Below are 24,602 nucleotides of genomic sequence, written 5' to 3'. Positions count from 1 at the left end.
CTGCTGCTGGGGGGGCCAAGGGGTTCTGAAGTAGACTTACATTTCATCCAGGCTTGGTTCCTGCATTTCACTTCAGTGAGCTCTAGCCAACCATAACCCTTAAACAGAGTTAAAGAGATCCATCACTTTTCCACAAAATTACAGATAATTTTATTCAGATTGTGACAAGTACCATATCATCTCCAGTTTTTTAAGTGCACTGTTGTGACAAGTTCACATAGTTTATTGTAACGTTTCCCTTTTGTATTATCAGGTTCTCCTAAAAACATTGTGTGCACAGTTTTCTTTGGATTTAATTCAAAGGATGTAAGCATTGTACAGTGGAAATTAAATGGGACCAGTTTGAAAAACCATGACGATTATATTTTACATGAGCAGAGGTTGGTATGAATAACAAAAAAGGAAAAATGGCAAATAACCAGTATGACTCACTCATTCATGTTTGTGGAAACTATATATGTTGGGCAGGACTTGTACTTATCCCAGCAGTACTGGGCATGAGGCAGGAAACAGCTCTGTTAGTCTTCTGTAGTGAGGTTGAGGATATGTAAAGTGATACCCTTACAGCTATAGTAGAAGTCAGGAACCCACCTATTTACCTAGGAAGGTCTCTCTATTATATAAAAAAAAATCCTGCGATGAGACAAGACTTTTTGCAGAGATTTTTTCAAGTCCCATGAGTCTTTGGCCATGAGATTTTTTTCAAGTCAACACCCTCCTCTCTACCATATTCAACCATGCACACAGTACTTTCACCTCTCATTCGTGTGAATGCCTTTGTTAGACACAGTTCCTGCTCTCTCAGCTCTTATAAATTTAAACGTTTTTTCTCACTTTAAGTTCCCAATTAAAGAAGACGTATTATGTCCAAATTTTATTGAAGAATTTCAGCATCACTGGTTATCAACAGAAAAAATGAATAAACGGGCAATCCTAGCACCGAGAAACAATGAAGTCAAATGAATTAACACCAAAAATGTTGATCAGTTACACAGCAAATTGGTTAAATGCTTATCAATACACTATGGTACAGATGGCATATTACAAACATTTGTAGTAATACATTTTATTACAGCAAATGTATATGATGCGACATATGTTGGAATGACAAATACAATGCATTTTAGTACTACATGCATTACAAAATACATTCTAATACATTCTCACTGTAAAGGTTAAAGTCGAGGTCTACATTGATTTCTATGATTTCAACCCATCTTAGATGGGTTACACAGCTAGTATTGGAACAAATGGGTTTAGAAGAATCATGGTTGGCTACATTGATGGGTGTAGAGTCTTTTCACTAACATGATGTTGGATATTTAATTCTTTAATGATTATTTGTAATATACTGTAGTTCAATGCTGAAATTACACAACAAGAAAAATTAATCATATTTGTAAAATGGGTAGAGGCAGAAAGAAATAATTAAAGAGACAAAATAAAACTGATTCTGGCAGAAGCATCTCTAATGGGAATTGGGACAGCCAGCTGGAAAAAAATGTACTCTAATACAGATGCAGATATATGATAAAGCAGAGATGAACATTTAATGAAAACTGACTTGGTAAGTAGAGTGGAGCAAGAGATGAGAAAATGGAAGATTTTACCAATTTCCTTTTGCAAGCATTACATACCATTTTAGTAGTGGGTACCTGAAGAATACTTTGCTGCCCATGTTTTAACCATAGATGACTAATGGTGCTGAAAAATGACTAAGCAGAGAGCAAAAGAATAGGTGCAAAACTTTCAAAAATTATGTTACAACTACAGGAAAGATCCACTAATGTACTGTTTTATCTGATTTCTAAAGAAGTGAGGAAGAAAATATGACCATTCACCGGTTAACTTTGACCATCAAGAAAGTGACAGAAAAGCATTTTAATACTTACAAATGTTGTGCTGCGAATAGTGAGAAGTGGGTGCAAAGCTTCATAACCTTAAAACCAAGAGGTAAGTGAACATTTCACTTTAAACATCTTAAAAATGACTTTGTTAGGTTAATTGGTGTGGTAAAAGTAAATAACAGTGGATATGCATTTGAGTCCATCTCTATGTGACAACTACTACCAGAGCGACTGAGAAAAAGGATGGAACTGATAGACAGACAGGTGAATCTCTGGAAACTTGGTAAGTCACAACAATCCTCTTACATGTGAATAACAGCTACATGAACACCTTTACACAAAGTGGTGTCAAAGTGTACCATATTCCTAACCATACCAGGCCTTCAACCCCACTTTATAAATGATATTGGAAGATAAAGGTGGTCAGGTATCCATTATTAGCAAATATTAACATTCTGCATGTTATTTAAGGTAAGCCTTTTTATCTGGATATAAAACAATGAAGAATGACAGAAACATATTGCAAGATTCATTATTTTCAATTCTTAATAGCAAAATTAGTTATAGATAAGGCTGCATTTTGCTTGCCCTTTTTTGTTTTTCTATTCTTCTTTGTCAAAAAATGCTTCTTTTGGTGAGATATGTATAATTGGGGTCCTTACATGTGGATGCATGCTCTTATTCTGGCAGTTTCTTTAAACTGGAGAAAATTATTTCAACTTCTGACAGTCAACTGACAAGTATGCTACTTTTTGTTTTTTTTTTTACAAGAAATTCATGTACATTTAGAAGTTAATGCTTTGTACTGCAGTGCATAGGTGTAAATGCAAAACATCAAATAAAGATATTTAGCAAGTGTTATATGACTACAAATCACACTTGTATTGTACACTTATTTGTTTATTTCTACAATATGAGCTCAGCTCATTTAGCTGAATCAATAACCTAAAGCTTTAATGGACTTAATGGCTACAGCACTCTCATCCATCTACTATACAGGGCTTACTCCCATCTGCATGGACCAGGAAGCCATTTGAAAAGCATGTTTTTTCACATCCCTAGAGGTTTTAACATGACACAGAATAAAGGTAGACCCTAGTGTTGGTAAACGACTACTCAAGTGATGTACCACAGTTTTAATAATAATAATAATAATAATACATTTTATTTATTTGTAGGTGCCTTTCTAAACACTCAAGGACACCAAACAATAGACACAACACAGATTATAAACAAAAGTAAAATACAGAAGTTAAAATCAGACAGAGCAATTGTAATCAAGAGAAAAAGCAGTCTTAAACAAATGAGTTTTAAGTTTAGATTTGAAAAGTGAAAATGATTCAATATTTCTAAGCTCAGATGGTAGTGAGTTCCAAAGCTGTGGTAAGACGGACGAAGGGGAAAGTAAAGTGGATGGAGGAAGAGGATCTGAGGGTGCGGGAGGGAATGGCAACATGGAGGAAGTCGGACCGATATGGGGGGGCAAGGTTGTGGATAGCCTTAAAAGTTAGTAGGAGAATTTTGAATTGAATTCGGAACTGAACTGGAAGCCAATGAAGCTGCTGCAAAATGAGAGTGATATGGTGAATAGAGGGGGTTCTAGTAATGATGTGGGTAGCTGAATTCTGGACCAGTTGAAGCTTCTAAAGAGATTTGCGAGAAAGACCAAAGAAAAGGGAGTTTTAGAGGTATTTATCAGAATGGGTGGTCAACACCACAAGGGTCAAACACAAGAGCTGCCCTAGTTCGTCTCTTGCTCACCCTATACATAAAAATATAATTGAGATGTGCAGTATACCACCTGCGGACATTGAAGAAGAAGTAGACTAGAGGAGGAGTACAGAGGCCTAGTAACTCTGTTGATCTATCTACTGCTCAGCTTCAGCAAAACCAAAACCAAAGAAAAGCTGATTAACTTCAGGAGGAGTGAGGCTGTTCTGGCTCTGGTTTTGATCCAGGGAGTAGAATGTAAAGCAGGTCTGCAAGTATGCAAAGGTGCAGAGAAACGAAACAGAAATCTCAACTTATCTGACATACAGGTATATGAAAAAGACCAGATTCAATTATTGTTCCTTTGGTGTGGATGAAATGTGTCTGCTGGTGTTCTGTCAGTGATGGCTTGTGAGTGTACAATGGCATGTCAGGGCAGTAACATAAGAACAGGAGATGCCAACAGACCTAACAAATTAATCAGAACAGGCGTTCTCGGCACTGGAGGTAGTAAACAGAAAGATGAAGCTTAAACTGCAGGTTGTCATAAACAATGCATTTTGAACGACACCCTGCTCAGCCTGTAGACACCTTTAGCACATAGTTGACTCTACCAAGCTGTTTCAAGGAGCGCTTCCTGAGGTCTTTCTTGCTGATTCCCATTAGATGCTACAACATAACCTTTATGTAGACTACATCTAGACACACATGATGACCAGCTAGATACAAGAAATTTCAAAACTAGGTTTGCTTAATTGTATTACGGTGTTCTAAGCACTTACATGTTTCAAATTGAGATAACGTCGTCATCATAATTTTCATTTTACTTTTTTGTCTAGTTGTTTAAGCCATTATTTCCCAATGCTCGAATGAGGAGGTTTGTCATTAAAGTAGATGTAGCCTTTCAGGATTCAGAGTGATTCACCCAGAGTCTGCTTCGCTTGCTATTAATTGTTATTTTTTGGATTCAGTATGGGCGAAAACTCTTCAGAAAAATGCAAAATAATAGTCAAGCTAGAATAATTGCTTACAGTATTGCCTCAAAGCCACAACAGAAACAATACAACTATAACAATAAACCGCAGTCATGGGACAAATATTAATTTCATACTTAGACTGGGTAAGAATCATCTGGCATGCAATCCTCCTCAAGCTCTGCTTTAAAGCTCTAAGCTCAAAGATGAGAGCAATTCAAATGACCCAAGGTTGGGCAGGTTGGCAGTTATTGTGCCCCACGGAGTCTGGGATCCAGCCATTGTGGGGTTTTCAAGTGCTGTAGTGTGGTAACACTTTCTTTATGGTTAAGATAATATTGCTGAGGTACGATAAACCAATCAGTGTTCAACACAATAGCTTCACATGCTATTTGCAGAAATCTCTGCAAATAGAACATTGTCAGGTTTTCTCTCACAGATTGATACAGCATATTAATGAAAGTATGAATCAAAAATGTTTAATAAAAAGGAAAAGTAAGTAATGTAACATTATAATAACCAGTAACGGCTCACTGCATGATAATGCGCAGTGAATATACTTGACTTGAGCATTCATAGTTTTCATCCTCTTTCTCTGTACATTTAGCATTCGTTTGCTCAGAGGCTGATGTGCTTCCTGCTTCCTGAGCAGCTCTTCTTTTCTCCAACCTGGCGGCCCTCTTCTTCTCTTCTTTTGTCGGCATCTTTTCGCGTTAAAACTAATTAAGTCAGTGTTTGTGTTGCAATTACTTAGAACGTTTTCTTTCATTTTTCACTTAAGCCGGCACTTAAGTCTTCAATCTGCCTCAAGAATGATTTAAGATATGAAGAGGTAGAGGAAGTGATGGCGAAGGTGGTAGGGATGAGAACGGCGTCCGTATGCATGCGCCGCATGGCCACCCTTCTGGGCACTCTTCTGGCCGCTGCTGAGAATTGTTTCTACAATAAAATAAAAATAAAAAGTGGAATAACCTTGGAGGTCAGTCGTCACCCTGAAAGCGGACAGTAGACGTCACGTAGTATATGTGTACCAAATTTCAGGTCAATAGTTCAAACGGTTTGCGAACTAGAGGTGATTTAAAATCCTGGACAGACAAATGAACAGCCACGGTAGCATATTATATACTCAGCAAAAAAAGAAACGTCCTCTGACTTTCAACTGTTTTTACTTTCAGTAAACTTAATGTGTAAATATTTGTATGAACACTAAAAGAGTCAACACCATAAGACATAAACTAAAAATGTTTCACAATGTGTCCTTGAATGAAGGGAGGCTCAAAATCAAAAGTACCAGTCAGTATCTGGTGTGGCCACCAGCTGCTTAAAGTACTGCAGTGCATCTCCTCCTCATGGACTGGACCAGATTTGTCAGTTCTTGCTGTGAGATGTTACCCCACTCTTCCACCAAGGCACCTGCAAGTTCCTGTACATTTCTGGGGGGAATGGCCCTAGCCATCGATCCAAATCGATCCTGCTCCAGGGTACAGGCCTCGGTGTAACGCTCATTCCTTTGACGATAAACACAAATCTGTCCATCACCCCTTGTGAGACAAAACCGTGACTCATCAGTGAAGAGCACTTTTTGGCACTCCTGTCTGGTCCAGCGAAGGTGGGTTTGTGCCCATAGGCGGCGTTGTTGCTGGTGATGTCTGGTAAGGACCTGCCTTACAACAGGCCTACAAGCCCTCAGTCCAGCCTCTCTCAGCCTATTGCGGACAGTCTGAGCACTGATGGAGGGATTGTGTGTTCCTGGTGTGACTCGGGCAGTTGTTGTGGCCATCCTGTACTTGTCACGCAGGTGTGATATTCGGATGTACCGATCCTGTGCAGGTGTTGTTACACGTGGTCTTCCACTGCGAGGATGATCAGCTGTCCTTCCTGTTTCCCTGTAGCGCTGTCTTAGGCGTCTCACAGTGCGGACATGGCAATTTATTGCCCTAGCCACATCAGCAGTCCTCATGCCTCCCTGCAGCATGCCTAATGCACGTTCACGCAGATGAGCAGGGACCCTGGGCATCTTTCTTTGGGTGTTTTTCACAGTCGGTAGACAAGTCTCTTTAGTGTCCTGCCTACTTTCTGTAAGCTGTTAAGGTCTTAACGACCATTCCACAGGTGCATGTTAATTAATTGATTATGGTTAATTGAAAATGCATGGAAAACATTGTTTAAACCCTTTACAATGAAGATCTGTAAAGTTATTTGGATTTTTAAAACATTATTGTTGAAATACACAGTCCTGAAAAAGGGACGTTTCTTTTTTTGCTGAGTATATACTAAGATAACAAGTAGAAATGAATGTATCTTGCATATGAAAGGATTATATTTCATGACCAGGTTATGCATTATGAGTTATGAGTGGCAAACTTGTTGTTCATGATCACTGCTGCCCACACAATGAGAGGCTCCTAATAACAGGCCTCACAGACAACACTTTGTCACCCTGCATTGTTCTACAAACAGGGCAAACATTCATGTCCTGAATAGGCCAAAACAGTCTGCCATTCCACTGAATAAAAGGAGAGTTCCTTCAGGCAGCTTTTTTGTGTTTTTGACGGCAAGCATGACTTGACTAGTCTCTCAAATGTGAGTCCTGTTACACTGGGTCACAGGAAGGGTGGCTTGTTTCTAAGGAATGCATGAGGTTGGGATAATTCGATATGATATTATACTACAATATATTTCAGAGTGATGTGTTTGAATTCATGCATTCAGCACAAGTGTCTTGGTTTTCTTCTTTTCTCATTTTTGCAGGATTTAAAGGAGTATACAGTAGAAGCAATGTTTTTATCAGTACTTGCATTGCTTTAAAATATTCCCATAGGTGGCTCACTGTTTACCGCTGCTTCATTGATTCATGTTCTAAGTGTTCTGCCCACATTTAAGTTGAGCGTTGGGTTTCATTTTACTTTTCACAGTGTTACAGGGAACAGAAAGCATGATATGAAACGTTGAATTTTCAAGCATTGTCATGTGAAAATGAACTTCCTTGGCAGATCAGAAACTAGATTACGTCTTCCCCTCCGCCTGAAAAATACACTTGAAAGCTGATTTATACTTGTAGTGGGGTAACAAGGCAGTGCAGGAACTGTAGGCAAATGGGAGCACAAGGCCCGTTGAAGACCCTGCCAAGCCAGAGGTGACATGTATTGTCAAGAGCCAATTTACTTACTTGCAGTGCCAATGCAAAATCTGGTACTTGTACTGTACATTGTGTGTCTGCAGAGTGTACCAACCATCTTTTAAATATGAGCCCTAGCACAGAAAGGAGAAACATAGAAGGAACTTGTGATATTCCCCTGAGGTGCTAGAGAGCACCTGATCCTAAATGTATTCAGATAGCACCAGGCTGCCCACGAATTGGGACAGTTAAGAAGCTGCCATTCATTCCTAAAATTGTATGGCCAGTAGTTGGTCTACTGCTGCAGGAATACCAGGGGACAATAATTAGAGTTCCATCTTGATGTCTCTGTTCTTAATGTTGACCTGCCCCTGGCCCAGATGTAATTCAGAGCAGTACTGCAAGTGATGCTAGAAGGAGAAATAAAGCCACCTCAGGACCTCAATCTGGTAAACTTGGAGTCAGGAGGATAATCTTTTACAAGAACTCAAATGGTGGGAGAACAAAGGGCCAGGGGTGTAATCGAGGGATGTACAGAAGGTGTGAGAGAAGAGTGCTTGTGTAGTACTGTGGTAGGACATGGGTCTGCTACCCTACTAAATATACACAGGACTGTCCTGCTTAGGTTGGCCCAGGGAGCTATTTAAAACTCAAAAAGAATTATAATACACTTTGTGTGTGCTTAAGCAAATTCGCTAACATGCTTATGCCCCAATTGTAAAATTAAAAATTCTACATGTACTAGTATATTATGTATATTGCACAGTACATGCATATTAGAAATAATATGAAAAATACATATACAGTACTTGTACTCTCTACTTAAAAAATGAGAGTTAATCCTGAATCCTGGTGGCTGTTTGCATGTTCTCCCCATGTTTGCATTGGTGTTCCTCTCACATCCCCAAAAACCTGTAAGTTGTGTTAATTGCTGATTACCAATTGGTCCTTTATGTGTGTTAGAAGACCCTGTGATAGATTGGCATCATCTACATCAGGGGTGGGCAGATTCAGTCCTGGAGGGCCGCAGTGGCTGCAGGTTTTTGTTCCAACCCAATTGCTTAATAAAAAGCACTTATTGCTCAAGTAGCACTTCTGCCTCATTTTAGTTGTCTCGCTCATTAAGATTTTAAACCCTTATTGCTTATTTTAGTCTTAAACAGCTGTAGGTTCGGTTTTTAATGGCTCCTTATTAGCAATAGGATGAAAATGACAAAAGAAACCAGCAGTTCTCCATTGCGTGTTTCCATTGTCACAGATGTACGGGGACACTGCCCGGCCAGGACACCTGGACAGTCCCCAACGGGGACAATACTTCTCCTCGGCCACGAGAGGGCAGCCGCCCGGGTCTATTTGGGGGCCACAGAGACGGAGCTGGGATGCCCGTGAGAGGACGTGGCCACCGCCAGGGGGAGCCCGGTCAGTTGGGGAGTCCTGGATGGCAGCATTTCCGCCACACCAGGAAGTGCTCCCGGAAACAGTTCCAAGAAGACCCGGAGTGCTTCCAGGGGCTTTCCTGACACTTCCGCCACACCAGGAAGTGACGTCAAGGGGAGCACCTGTGGCTCATCCGGGTCCTGATAAAAGGGGCCGCCTCCTTCCAGACAATGAGCCAGAGTTGGGAGGAAGGAGACGAAGCTTGTGAGGAGGAGGAGGAGGAGGTCAAAGAGAAAAAGAGAGAAAGAAAGAGGGAAAGAAGAAGAGAAAGAAGAAGAAGAAAGGAAAGAGTTGGTGAAAGAAGAAGAAAGGAAAGAGTTGGTGAGAGAAGGCATTGTGGTGCAGTAAAGAAAAATAAATAAAGGAGCATGTTTTGTACATCCTGGTGTCGGTCTGTCTGTGTTGGGGGTACGGTTTCCACACCATTTACACCTGTGTGTATTTATCATGCACTATTGGGTTTAATTAAATACTTGGAAGGAAGTATGAGAATGACTTGACATGGCAGAGTTAAAGCACTAACAAGCTATGAAATTAAATAATTGACAAGGATTGGTTTTTAATTAAGCAACTGGGTTGGAACAAAAACCTGCAGCCACTGCGCCCCCCCAGGACTGAATCTGCCCACCCGTGCTCTACAGAGTGTTTTTCCAGCCTTGTACCCAGTGCTTCTAAGTGTGGACGCGGCCCAGGTACTGACAGGCAGACATGTTATTTTTCCACCACCACACGTTTGTTTACAATATCTATTATTTACAAAGTCTTAGTGCACACAAACCCCCAAGTCCTGGCCAACACACAATGCCTTTCTCTGGGCCGCCTCCACTCTCTCTCTTCTTCTGCCTTGTCCTGCCTCCACCCGACTCCAGCCTCAAATGAAGGGAGGCGGCCCCTTTTATTAGCACCCGGATGTGCTCCAGGTGAACTCCGGCAATCACCCACCGACACGCCCCTGTGTGGCGGAAGTGTTGAGGTCCAGGGCTCCAAAGGCATCAGGGCGCCCCCTGGCGGTGACCACGGGCCCCAACAGGGTTGGGCTTCCAAGCCCTCAACCCGAGGCCCCAAGAGCAGCCAGGGTGGCGGCCCCCACGTGATCCCAGATGGGCGCACGCCCACTTCCGGTCCCTCAAGGCGTCCCGGCCAGGTCGTCGCCCCTGGCATCCCTGACATAAGATAAGCTCTTGTGCCACACAACCCTGCACTGCACTAAGTGATTTTTATGTATGTCATTTTGTCATTGAAAGTTAGGTCTAGTTAGACTAAAATGTATGTGCTGTTTAGTGGTAGTGGCTGTTTCATTTAGCTTTACTAATGGTTATGAAGGAAGTAGGCCTCCGTGCATTGATTGAACTTGGACACCATCTACAGCTCAAACTTCTTTGTCCAGCCTGGCTCTAAATGTTATCAAATAGAGGGCTTGTTGTGGGCACTGAGAGCTAGAGACATGCCATGATCTGAAATTAGTAAATTAAGTACATCTGTTTTTTCAATTTGTAAGTCTCAGCTGGGTTTTAAATATCACATTAGGCTCCTAAGTCTTTCTATAGTGCCATATTGCTTTGCCTTTGTCTTGGCACAGAAAGGCTTCAATCTTAAGGAACAAATTCACAAAGACCGTATACCTCTGCTGGAAATAATCCATTATACCTTCAATCTGCTCTCCACAGTGAGAAGAGAAAGCAGAAAAAAAAATGTTCCTAATTTATGGTGCCTTTTTCTTTTCAGCCTAGCATTACAAGCACTTTCACTTGTCTGTTTTTAATAGATCTTATCCTTTTCATCACATTTTCATTTCTAATTAATACTTTCTTTTTTAACAGAGGGGAGCAAGGCTCACTTTGTGGTAACATTTTTTGGGGTTGCCGCATTAGTAATGCTCTGTGCAGCAGTTTTGCTAAAGTATTTCATGATTGACATTGCACTGTTCTTTCGGAGTTCATTTAAATCACGCTCACATCAGCATGGTAAGAACCAAATGTTTTATTTTAACAAAAACAGTAAGTGTCAAATGATGAATGTCATGTAAACATTGCTAGAAGTATAAATTCCAGTAATTTACAAAAAATGCATTGCCTTTCCTTATGTACTACATAAATTAGAAAAGGCTCTCCCAAGCATTTGTTACTTACAGTATGCTTCTGCAACACCTCCAATAAGTCATTTACAGTACATGCTATTGTTATCATAAGCAATATTTAGAAAATGAAGAAGTGATAAAACAATGCTAACCAAGTGTCATATGAGGCTACCACTATACTTACAGTATAGTAATAGAAGGACTGTCCCAGCCCCAGAGATTATTTCCTTATTTAATCAGACATGACTTACAAAGGGTGGCTCTAAAGCCGTCTCACAGAGTAGGGAGGTGAGTGAGTATGGGTAAATCCACATGCTGCCTCGAAGCATTTGCAGGGAAACATCTATCAGAAGTGAAAACAGACAAACATACTCTGGTTCTACCACCTTGGATTGGGATTAAGGAGTGGCTGACTCAGAATGTAGATGCATTACATTACTAAAATAAATCTTAAATAACGGCTATTTTTTTTTTACTTTTTTTTTTTAGCAACAGCCAATGTAAATATGTTAATAATCAATGAATATATTCTTCCTGCCCTAAACAACTCTCGTTGCCCCTCACTGATCCATAAAACAGAGTAGACTAATCATTCTGGCCTGGCATCAAGGGGCTGTGTCTGCCATATCATACTGCTAGGTCAATAAATACATTCTTTTATAACAAAGAAATGCTGTTTTGTATTTTAAAAATAATATTTATATTTTAGTGTTAATGTAGGGTTATGTCAGCATGCATCAGCAAAGAAAAAAAAGTTAAAACTTATTTCCACCCTGAACAAAAAAGATGACAGTGTCATTGTCATAGCACTGACACGAGAAACCATTAAACTGCATGACAGGCCCTAGTGAGGTGGTGTACAGAAAGAAAAGGAGAGAACTCAGTACCAATCCTTGAGGGACCTCTATGTTTGCTTGATGCACCCTTGACATCACATCTCACCAGGGGACTCATGTATAAATGGTATGTAAACAAAAAATGTTGTGCACACCCACTTCCACGCTCATATCACGATGTATAAAAACTGAACATGGTGTAAAACCACACACATTCTCACACCAGCCTTCCCCTTTGTGTACGCACTTTTCTGGTCAGTTGTGCAAACTGGCAGCACCCAGCATTAAAACAGTACCGCTGTCTCTGTGTAGTCCCCCTTTTTTCAGATTCGCATCAGCAACACATAATTCACAGAATACACCAAAATTAATTGCATATTGTTCACAAGTTTAATTCACTTGATTGTAATCATTCTGTAACAATATTATTGTGCACACAATGAACAAACAATTCCAAATACTATAGCTGCTTTAGCACTGTTACTCAGTGCACCACTCAGAGTATTTTAACCCATTTTATGTGTGTGGTATCATAGCTGTACAGCAGCTGATAGAAAAATTAACTCTACTTACAATGATATAATAATGATTACAGTATGTTCTAAGATTTCTCATGAAGACAGAAGTTTCAAGATAAACTTGGGATACCTGCTAATCCTGGCACTAGAGAGTGTCAATGTGTAGCATGTTCATTAGCACATGCAAGTACGAATTTCACTGTACTCTTTACAAAAGACCTTCATGGCCCTATAAGCTTATAAAGCTTTGGTTTATACAAAGTTTTGGAAAATTACTGAGCATACCACCATCTTTCATAGTAGCAGTGCAATGACATCACACAATGGGGACCTTGCCACTAAGAACGTGTTTGTTGTTTCACATAATTTGGCAGCATTCAAACAAAATGGTGCTACTCATAGAAAATAGGTAAACAATATGGAGATGTAAGGTCACAGAAATACCAATAAAAATATAAATTACGCTAATAACATTCAAACTTAAAGAAAACAATAACAGCATAGTTTCAGAACATTTTGTTCAAACAAGATGTTAAAAGAATCCAATTTAACTGATTTATAGTTAGTAGCAGACATTATAATTTGTTTCTTTTGTCCTGAAAATTAGTCATAAGAACATTCAATAAACACAAAATGTCAGCTCCCTTGAAAAACATAGTTCAGAAGATGGTGACTAAAATAATGAAAAAAAAATGATAATAAAAAAATAAGAATTTATACCATTTCTCCCAATAATACTATTTTTTATTGATGGAGATTAAAATCATATTGTTAAGCCAAGTTGTAGTAAAGACATAAACAAAATTTGACATTCCCAGACATTTCAAAGCTGATTTGTGAAATTGATATATATTTAAATAAAATAGCTTTCTTGACATCAAATACTGAAGCATGAAATCATGCATGTGCACCAGAAAAAAAAATTGTGTTCTGGCAAAGTAAGAGAATACTGAAGCAGTCTGATAATGTCATCAAAATAGAAAATATAAATAACTACGTGAATAAGAGAGATCTTTAATATATCCATCCATCTTGAAACTCAATCATACCTAGCTGATTTACAGTCAGCTCAAGACAGAGCACTGGCAGACAAATCCACTCAGACATTTTCAACATATAGCTGTTGTGGAAGCGGAGAACAAAAGAAAAGTTGGGGTCAGCCCGTTTACTGCTGATGTCTAGAAAACCAAACAAATATGAGCACACAGTGCCGCAACGGACAACAAATGTAAAAGCTGCCTCTTCAGCCTCAACAGCTTCTCAGAATACTTAGCTCTACTGAGCAAGTCTGGGTTTGGGAGCTTGTTCATACAGGATGTAGTTCCTCCATCTAAGCCGCCATCTTTCTGGAGCTCTCACATTTATTTATACTGTCCTGACAAGAAGGGGCGTAGCTTAATTAAGGGGGATGTTACTCTGGAGCCCTCCATGGACTTTGAAGAAAATCTCAAAAAATATGTAAGGAAAAGCTAAATACAGTAAAATGTAATATGGAATCATTGATGATAGGAAAAGATACTTAATAAACACTTGTATATAATAATCATAAAAGTATAAGCAAAAGAATGTTTATATCTCTGCATGTTTCTAATTATGTATTTCATATCTATTTTTGTTTATCATTTCAGATGGAAAAATATATGATGCTTATATAACTTATGCTGCTGAAAATCTACAAGAATCTTTCAAGAAAATAGTTAACAGATTTGTGCATGAAGATTTGATAAATGTCTTAGAGAAGACATATGGCTATAAACTTTTCATTTCTGGAAGGGATGATCTACCAGGAAATGGTAAATTTAACAATCTGAGCCGTATAATATATGTGCTCTCACTAAAATTCATTTTAGAATTTGACATACGGGAATGCATACATTTTTATGCCACATCAGTTAAGAACTGTCCTGTATCTGATCATTACACAAATCATAAAGAAAATATGTTTTAATCTCAACAGTGGTTGAACGAGGTACACAGAAAAAAACACAGTAAAAAAGAAACCTTTTTAATGGATTTTAAAAGTGCAGTCTGTATTCTGAAAAAGAACAAGCCTAAGGAGAATATACTGGACAAACAACCAAGAAAACAGATTGAATTTATCCTGCTCCCATTGTTAAGAATGAGGAGCTAGAAAATGAGCACCAGATGACAGTAAAAGAAAAATAGAATTAGAAGAAAATTTTATAAAGGAGCAAAAAGGGAATTAAATATTCTTGTTAATTTATTCATTCAGCTAACCATTTTAATACAGAGTTACAAAGGAACAGGAACCAACAATGGACAAGATGCCCTCTCATATTTAGAAGACACTCACGCACACATCAGGCCAGCTGGAGTATTAGGTTAGGTAAACTTTATTATCCTCGAGGGAAATTTGTTTGCAGCAAAAATGTACAAAACATAATGCATTGTTACACACAGTGCAAGTGCTAGGTATTTTTGCAGCAACTGTTCAGTAGCTAACCCATGCGGCTGGGTTTCCACCCCCCTTATGATCTGCACCCTAGGCGGTTGCTTAATTTGCCTTAATGGTGGCAGCAACCATGGTTACACAGATACAATAAAATAAACCATGACACAACAAGTGACAACGGGTCGTTATCAAAAGGACACACACCCAAGATTAGGACTGCGAGAAGCTGAACCCAGGACTTTGGAGCTGAGGTGCTGCAGGGCAAACTACTGCACTCAGTTCAACTTCCCAGTTATTTTCTGGGTTTCCTTGTATTCCATGTTTCTTAACACAGCTACAGTGATTCAATGACAGTGATTTGCCTAAATTTAAAGAGCATCCTGTTTGTTCATGTACTAGGATTTACCTATATATGATTGTGTCTCTGCAGTTGACTTTTTGTTGTATCCACATCCACATTTCCCAGTTAACATGCCTTGTCTAGAAAAGCCCTGAAGCTGACACAAAGCGCAGTGCTTAACTGGTATTATTGTGTGCTATTATTTAGTAAGTGAAGGCCAAATGTACCTGGTAGTGGGTCGCATTTCATGTGACTTGATTTTATTCATTTGCACCATTTCTCAATTCTTAACACAAAAGTGTAATATAATGTATCCTCACTCTATCAGTAAGATTATTAACATATCATTTACCTTAGCATGTATCAAAATTGACCAAAAACTGAATGTTTTCCATTGTTATTGACAGATAAAGCAGAAGATATTGGAAGAAACCTACAGATCAGCAGACGCCTCCTTATTATTTTAACGCCTTCAGATTGTACAAATGTCTATGATCAGCAAGTGGGATTGTTTAATGCTCTTCTTAAGGACAGTATGAAGGTAATACTAATTGAGATGGAAGGGTTGAGCAGCTATGGAGAGCTCCCTGAATCTCTGATCCACATTATCCAAAAAAGGAAACCTTTAAAGTGGAAGAAAAAACAATCAGCAAACTCAAGGTTCTGGAAACATCTTAGATACCAAATGCCCTAAACCCAAAACAAGGGCGGGAGATTTCAAAATGAGTCTGTAAATTGTGCAAGCTTTTGAAATGTAATGTAATTTGTTTTCATTTTTTAGATGGCTTAGGAAGAATTCTTTTTACACATACACATACACACATACTTCATAGCCCTTTGATTCTGATCTGAGCTAGTTTCTCTGTGGAGTATATATATGTTCGTTTTATGTTTGTATGGGGTCCTCCACCACTTCCTAAAGATTTGTTGTCCAGGTTCAAAGGCTCCATTATACTTTTGTGTTTCTATATATGTGTGCCATTGATAGACTTCCATGCCTTTCAGGGTTGTCCTTACAGCTGTCAGGGCAGAAATAATTGTTGACTTCAGGTCACCTACAGAAGAAGAAATGAGCTTGCAAATGGATGGAGGCATGGACAGCAGACACACTTGTCTTCATACAGGTTTTGGCAGAAAGATTTTCAATCAGCACTCTGTGTTCTTAGTTTGTCAGCATACATTTTTCTTGTCATTACATGACCAGTTGGAATGTTTTTAGAATCTGCATATTACGCTTTTGCTTCAGAAGTTATATTTTAATAGTATTCAACATGTAAGCTTTTTACAGTGCAATAAATCATCCAGCAGATGACAACAGTGTAAGCTAACTGTCCTACAGAAAATGTCTGTGAGCTCAGCTGGTCACTATGTTTGAAGGATTATTTTGTGGAGGGGCTGCAAGTGCATTATAGTTATGTTATAGTTTGGCCAGCTTTCCTAGCTTTATTTTCTCATCTTTTTATTTGCAGATTTTATTTTTTGTTTCTTATGAATTCTTTTAGATTTATTAAATAGTAAATGTTTCTATTTTTAAATTTATATTGTACTATGTTCTAATTAGTATTATCTTGTTTCTTAATTTTATATCATCTTCTGCAGTTAATTTCTTTAGTTATTGTCCTTCTCATTTGCCTATGTGAGCATATTAGCTCTTGACTATGTTGTTCAGCTCATTTTGAATATCTCTTGATGTTCTTGCAATCCTTTCTTTTGTATTGTATGAATCTTTAGTTCATAATGTTTTACTGTATAGATTATAGTTTTCATTGTGCTTTGAGCCAGGGGTTTTTAGACTTCTGAGCCTTCTTATTTCCTTCTGCTTTTTGAGTGCGCAGGCAGAAAACCTGCTTTTTGAATTTCAGGGCATTGTCTATTTCAGATTCCAGGTCTACTATAGATTTCCAGGTCTGATTTTTGAGCTTCGTGAACCCAAAATAATAACAGACTATAATATAACTGTCTGGATGGGATATTCACTACTCCAGGACCTCCATGCAAGTGTAGGTTTTCTCTGGTCTTGCCTATCCTGATGTGTTGCTTAGTATTGATAGTTTAGATGGAATCAGGTAAAATGGAAGGGCAAGAAATAAAGGAGTGTGTTGGACTTTCCTTTCCCACTCTAGTACTGTGCTTGGTTGCCTTTATGAAAACCACTTAGAAGCTCAGTGCATTTTGATAAGTGGGCCTAGAAAATGAATGGAGGAATTAGTGTACTATATTACTCTTGTGCTCCATTACTTTTGTCACACCCCTGATAAAGGCTAAACATATGAAAAATCTTTAACCTTATATTTTCCACTTTTTTAGAATGTAAATAACCTTTACTTATTTTTTCATAGTAACTTAACAAACTTAACATTCTCAAACTTCCATTTGATCCGGTTCAGAGTTAATGGAAGTCAAAGCCTATCCCAGGCACCTTATATTTGTATGTATGCTATATATATACACATAAGAACAGATAATCATGAATGTAATCATGTAATGTTTAATAGGAATAAAAAGCATCATCAACCATTATACTCTAAAATTGTTTCTTTTTAATATGCATGTGAGAGTGGAGAGATGTAGCCATGCTAAGAATATCTGAAGAACCAAAGAACTATTGCACTGAAGTCTAATATACTGTATATCAGTAAGTGAACTGGTAAATGGAAAGCTAAACTAATCAGTAAATGAAGTGGTAAACTGAAGGCTGTGTTAATCAGTATGTCATCTGCTTCTGAGTTACTGTTTCAATTATACAACTGTCAACAAATCGAAAATAGGACAATTTGCTGAATTGCTTAACCCAGCATACAGTATATATCAAAAGAGCATATCCTTCTGTTTGGCTTCATTATTTAACACTTGATACATTTATTACAATAAACTTCCCTTATTACATAAAAATGTTTTTTTTAATTTCTCATTTTATTTCTGAATTGTTTTTATATATATCTGTCCTGCTCATAGTGTCTGAAAAGCAACCAATACAATATGAGATTACAAATACTGTGTAATAAAAACAAAAACAAATGAAAATGTTAGTTACTGTTAGCATGGTCAGTGCAGAAGGTTCTTCAGTTTGGAGTGGACCTTACAAAGTTTGAACTGCAGCTCATCCAAAGAACTAAAGACGGGTGTCACAGAATCTCAGCCTTTTCTCAAGGTTACGTAATAACAAGTAGAGAGAATATGCTTTGGGGTCAGTGTAAACACAAGAGTTTTGGACAATTATTCAGTCATGATAGGCGCACTTCTGGGCTGTGTTGGGAAATAATTGTTGCTGTGTGTTACTTGTTTTAAGTTCTCTGCCCAGTAAATCCTTTCTAATTCTGTTCCTCATTTTGTTTTGTAATATGTTTCCAAATGCATTTGTTATTTTTAATGTTATTTCACTAAATTCCTTTTGTTCCAGTAAGTATTTTTTCTATGAGGCATCACCAATTTTGTATTTTTGTTTGTATTGGTACTGCCATTTTATGCTTCTAGTATGCAAGGGCACCACCACTTTGCGTGTCTGGTTGCCATGATGCTACATAACTACTACACATGTAATGCATGTGTCACGTGACCTGTGACATCATGGTGATTAAGATGCTTTTGCTCCTCCTCGTGCATCTCACACTCACACTTCCTCTTTCGTTGCATTACCAGAGCCAAACTGACCCATCACACCAAAGCCAAACTGACCCATCAGACCAAAGCCAAACTGATCAATCAGATTGCTCTGAAGGACTGGACACACACAGACCTTAGCATTTTATTATAGAGTAGATAACCTGCAGTGATACAATGTTACAGAAACTCACGGACTGTGTTAGTGTGGCTTATGAAGGAAACAAAGCATTGTATTTGGCATTTTGTAGAACTGGGATGCTAGTCATTCATATTACATTAGATAATATGCAGCAATTGTACTAATTTTTATAGTCACAGTTCAGCACATTATTTGTGTCTATGTAAAAACAGTTTGCCATAAGCAGCTTATATATTAGTGTTGTACTGCACATATCCATTTTGCAGGTTTTTGCCTTATTTCTCCAGAATGTCTCCTCCATTACAAAATAATAATAATAATATTTCTTTACATTTACAGTATATAGTGTTTTTCTCTCTACTCAAAGCACTTTACATAGTGAGTGGGGGGCCACTTCAGCCATCACTAATGTGCAGCATCTATCAGGATGACGCCAGCACACTCACCGCACGTCAGCTGTTAGGTGGTAAAGAAGTGAGAGACAGTTAACCAGTTAGTGGTAGGTGATGATTACGGGGCCAGAATGACTAGGCTGTGGTAAGTAATTTAGCCAGGACATCAAGAAACACCCTACTCTTTATGAAGGATGCCCAGGAGTCTTTTATGACCATAGAGAGTCAGGACCTCGATTTTATGTCTCATCCAAAGGATGGCACCATTTTTACAGTACAGTGTCCCTGTCACTGCACTGGGGCATTGGGATCCATATTCAGACCTCAGGGTAATTGTCTTCTGCTGGCCTCGGAAATTTCAGCAATCAGCAGCAATCCAAGCTTTTCCTGGTTGGTCTCCCATCCAGGTTCAATCCAGAACCTAACATCCAAGGCCAAGGCAGTCATTATGGAAATTATGCAGCATCTGCTCCCTTAAAAATGACTTTGTCTTTTTCAAAGATGCAGTACTACAGAAACAGTATAGTCAACAACAAATTGTATATACCAGATGAAGTACTATGCAAGTTATTAAAAATTCTTTTTGAATCTTGCCTATTAAACTGTGTGTAACTAGCTTTTAGCTGTTGAGGTCTAGTGGATAAGATGCTGATTGGCATAATTAAAGTGTATAGTATACAGTATGGCTGTCATAGTTTTGCCAACGCTTAATCCCCAGCTTTAGTTTTGTTCATTTTTCTCTGTTTAATTTATTCTTCTTTGGTAAATAATTTTGTTCCATTTATATATTACATTAAGTATTCTCTTTCTGGTTAATCATTTTTCAATACTCTTTCAAAAATGTCCTGCTCATTTCACCAAAACTTAGTCATTGATCAATTGCACAATTTAAGTTGAAGCCAGTAAGACACATATATGGGAAACCAAGACACTCAGACGAAAGTTACTTGATGTACAAACATCTCTCAAGACTGACGTTTTAAGCAGCTGCATTTCTAAAACATGCTTGGCCTGCTTAGCGTTTTCACAGTACTCACTCTATTTGACTTTTCTATACATCATATTGGTGTTTAAGCAAGCAAGTAAAAAGCAGGGCCAGGCCACTACATGTAAAAGCAAGTTTAGCCATCTTTTCATTTTATGTAGAAATAATGTTAGATTAATTACAAATACCATATATTTGATAATTACAAATACCATATATTTGCCCCCTTTGGGACTTGCTAAAGTCTCACTAATCTGGAATCAATTGGAGAGAAGGGATGCCCACTTTTATCCTTCTGTGTGTCACTAAACCTCTTTATAAAGAATCTGTTTATCCAATCTCTCCTTCTGGTAGCTCAGAGAACAAATGTTTCCCTCCCTACTGGGCTAAAAAGGAGTAAAAGAACTCTGGTTAGCCAATTATGGGGAAATGAATCAAACAGAAATGATCATGACTTATAAGACAGTCACATAAATAAACAAATAAACCAGAATAAATCATTAGAACAGTATACCCATATACATCTACTTAATTAAATAGCAGCATATAAGTACAGAAATAATAGAAAATAAAATAAAAAATAACAAAGTACAATTAAAGTCTCCTTTCATTTCTTTTCTTTGACTGACTGAAGAAAAGTATATCCATGGAAAAAGAGCTTCAACCCAGGTACTTTGTGCACTGTGCAGGGTCATCGCCTGAGGAGAATTTACCAGCACTGTGCACCTGGGAGTGCTTCATCATTTATCCTTACTGCAGAAGTTTATCATAGGAAGACATAAGATTGCAATTTGCTTCCACAACTTGGCGATCAAAATTTGCATAGTCATTTGGTGAATGACAAATGATAGAAGAAAGGTAACCAGGTAACAGAATACAAGTACAAAGCTCAAAAGTGAAATGTCAACTATTATGCTTGCCTTGGTCAAGAATGTTTCCCAATATCTTAATTGTAACTGATGCAAGTCCCAAGCATGCTGGTCATGTCCCATATTTGCTGTTACTTTCTCAGAAAGTACTTTGAGTTGATTCATTGCCATAGTAAAAGATCCCTCAAGTGAGGTATTATTGGGTATGCATGTACAACATTGATTTATGAACATGTGACATGCACCACCTTTTTCTGCCAACATCCAGTTTAACACCTGTCTATTCTGCATTGTCACACAACTAGTGGCGCCCAGCTGTTCTCTTAATGCCTTCAATGCCTTTTCAGTATAGTTATGGTGATTATGTGAAATGCTTAATTTTAATAATATTGCTCTGATGTTAAAGTAGGCCTCATAGCATGCCCTTGAGATTTTCTCTCAAGACTTACTTGATCCGCAGACAGGGTGGCTTCTCAATTGGTCTGAGTTTATTTCAGGAAGGTTTTCTTTTTTCCCCTCTCTTCCTGGGAAGCACCTAAAAATCAGTACTGGAACTTGAATATTGAACATTGCAAAAAATGGAGATGTACTGTAGAGTTCATTCAGTTAAAGGCTTCATTTTTCTCCTCTGAAGAAAAAACATTTTTCCCAGCAGTAGGATGCATGTACTCAGTTAGGTTCTGGTTTCTGCATTTTGCTGAAGGTAAATCATCTGCTGATAAAAGACTAAAAACTTGTTCTCATTACTAAACAAGATAACAATATTTCATCAAAAAGTGTTTGAACTAATCCAACGGAAGAGTGTAGAGTGCACCATATTTTGCATCAGTCATCCCTTTAGTAATTAATTAGGTATTAGGCCTAAAACTGAGTTTTGTTGGGGGTAGCCCTAAGTGACATTAAAAGTAATGACAGCGTTTCAAGCAACTTGTTTCAAATGATGCCTTTGGTGAGTTCTACCAGACCTGCACTCTGTGGTTAGTAGGCACAGTGAAGCTTAATTTGTAATCCTTTAGTAAGGCATTATAAAAGTACAAAATGAGCTCTTTTGTTTGAAGAAATGTGAACTGAAATCCCAAAGATTTCTTTTAAACTGTATCTTTCTTCTGCAGCTGCATGATTTCTCTAAAATAACCCTTTGGCATGTTTGTTGGCTCATGTGCAAAATTAATTAAGCATGGGTTGAGCTGCAGGGATACCTCGAGACAGGATTGTCTCGAGGCACAAATCTGGGGAAGGTTACAGAAACATTTCTGCTGCTTTGAAGGTCCCAAAGAGCACAGTGGCCTCATCCGTAAGTGGAAGAAGTTCGAAACCACCAAGGCTCTTCCTTGAGCTGGCCGGCCATCTAAACTGAGCGATCGGGGGAGAAGGGCCTTAGTCAGGGAGGTGACCAAGAACCTGATGGTCACTCTGTCAGACCTCCAGAGGTCCTCTGTGGAGAGAGGAGAACCTTCCAGAAGGACAACCATCTCTGCAGGAATTCACCAATCAGGCATGTATGGTAGAGTGGCCAGACGGAAGGCACTCCTTAGTAAAAGGCACATGGCAGCCCACCTGGAGTTTGCCAAAAGGCACCTGAAGGACTCTCAGACCATAAGAAACAAAATTCTCTGGTCTGATGTGACAAAGATTGAACTCTTTGGTGTGAATGCCAGGCGTCACGTTTGGAGGAAACCAGGCACCGCTCATCACCAGGCCAATACCATCCCTACAGTGAAGCACGGTGGTGGCAGCATCATGCTGTGGGGATGTTTTTCAGCGGCAGGAAGTGGGAGACTAGTCAGGATAAAGGGAAAGATGACTGCAGCAATGTACAGAGACATCCTGGATGAAAACCTGCTCCAGAGCGATCTTGGTCTCAGACTGGGGCGACGGTTCATCTTTCAGCAGGACAACGACCCAAAGCACACAGCCAAGATATCAAAGGAGTGGCTTCAGGACAACTCTGTGAATGTCCTTGAGTGGCCCAGCCAGAGCCCAGACTTGAATCCGATTGAACATCTCTGGAGAGATCTTAAAATGGCTGTGCATCGGCACTTCCCATCCAACCTGATGGAGCTTGAGAGGTGCTGCAAAGATGAATGGGCGAAACTGGCCAAGGATAGGTGTGCCAAGCTTGTGGCATCATATTCAAAAAGACTTGAGGCTGTAATTGCTGCCAAAGGTGCATCGACAAAGTATTGAGCAAAGGCTGTGAATACTTATGTACATGTGATTTATCAGTTTTTTTATTTTTAATAAATTTGCAAAAACCTCAAGTAAACTCTTTTCACGTTGTCATTATGGGGTGTTGTGTGTAAAATTCTGAGGAAAAAAATTAATTGAATCCATTTTTGAATAAGGTTGTAACATAACAAAATGTGGAAAAAGTGATGCGTTGTGAATACTTTCCGGATGCACTGTAAATAGTCTTAACACATACTGCATGAATCAATATATATATATATTATATACTAGCAAAATACCCGCAGCTTCGCAGCGTCGAAGTACTGCCTTCAAATTTTTATTAAGAAGGTAAGTAAACCTTTTTAAACTGAGGGAAAATATACCAATAATTATTTGTTAAGGATCTCTTTGTATTTTTTCCCTCAGTTTAAAAAGGTTTTCTTTTCTTCTTAATAAAAATTTAAAAGCAGTACTTCGTCGCTGCGAAGCACGGGGATTTTTCTATATACAGTATATATATATATATATATATATGTAGATATGTATATATGTGTATATATATGTTGATATGTATATATGTGTGTGTATATATGTTGATATGTGTATATATGTAGATCTGTATATATATGTGTCTGTGTATATATATATATATATATATATTGTGACGGACAGCCAGGTCCCATGCCCGGCCAGGACGCCTCTGCTACATACGTCCCGGGGGAGCCATCATGGACATTGCAGTACCTTCCCCGGGACACTTGGGGGCAGTCTCCCTGGCCGTGGATCCCTCCTCAATTTCCCCCGTGGCTCCATGGGACATGGAGTCCACCACAGCAGCCCGGTTGGGAGATGGGGTGGCCGCTAGGGGGTGCTGCAGAGAACCAGCCACCACATTGGACGGTTTATCAGCCCCACCCGGAGGTGCAATTAAGACCAGCTGGTCAGGCACCTGGAACACTTCCGGGTGGGGTATAAAAGGGCCTGCCTCCCAGCAATCAGGGCCAGAATCGGAAGGAAGAGGACGAGGTTGCCTGGGAGGAGTGGTGGAGCAGGAAAAGTTTGGTTTGTGTGGGTTTTTGTGCTTGGACTGTGTTGGGCCTGTGGGACACGGGGAAGACGTGTGCCCACGGCTGAAGAATTAAAAATCAAAAAACACTTGAGTGTGAACACGTGTG

At 38.9% G+C, this 24,602-nt stretch overlaps 1 protein-coding gene across 2 annotated transcripts in view; it reads left to right on the top strand.

The window, feature by feature from the left end:
• Nucleotides 1-16,733, top strand: part of il1rl1 (interleukin 1 receptor-like 1) — a 51,088-nt gene extending 34,355 nt beyond the window's left edge. The window contains exons 9-13 of one of the 2 annotated variants that reach the window (XM_039743953.1): nucleotides 254-380; nucleotides 1,814-1,953; nucleotides 10,907-11,050; nucleotides 14,146-14,310; nucleotides 15,678-16,733. In XM_039743953.1, coding sequence (XP_039599887.1) covers nucleotides 254-380; nucleotides 1,814-1,953; nucleotides 10,907-11,050; nucleotides 14,146-14,310; nucleotides 15,678-15,964 — 863 coding nt within the window. In that variant the 3' untranslated portion in view covers nucleotides 15,965-16,733. The remainder of the gene's footprint in view (nucleotides 1-253; nucleotides 381-1,813; nucleotides 1,954-10,906; nucleotides 11,051-14,145; nucleotides 14,311-15,677) is intronic. The other variant, XM_039743954.1, reaches the window with a different exon arrangement.
• The last annotated feature ends 7,869 nt before the right edge of the window (nucleotides 16,734-24,602 follow it).

This window comes from Polypterus senegalus, chromosome 2 (genome assembly GCF_016835505.1).
Source record: "Polypterus senegalus isolate Bchr_013 chromosome 2, ASM1683550v1, whole genome shotgun sequence".
Taxonomy (NCBI): domain Eukaryota; kingdom Metazoa; phylum Chordata; class Cladistia; order Polypteriformes; family Polypteridae; genus Polypterus; species Polypterus senegalus.
Note: the sequence above shows the minus strand (reverse complement) of the source record. Positions and strands in the feature narration are given on the sequence as shown.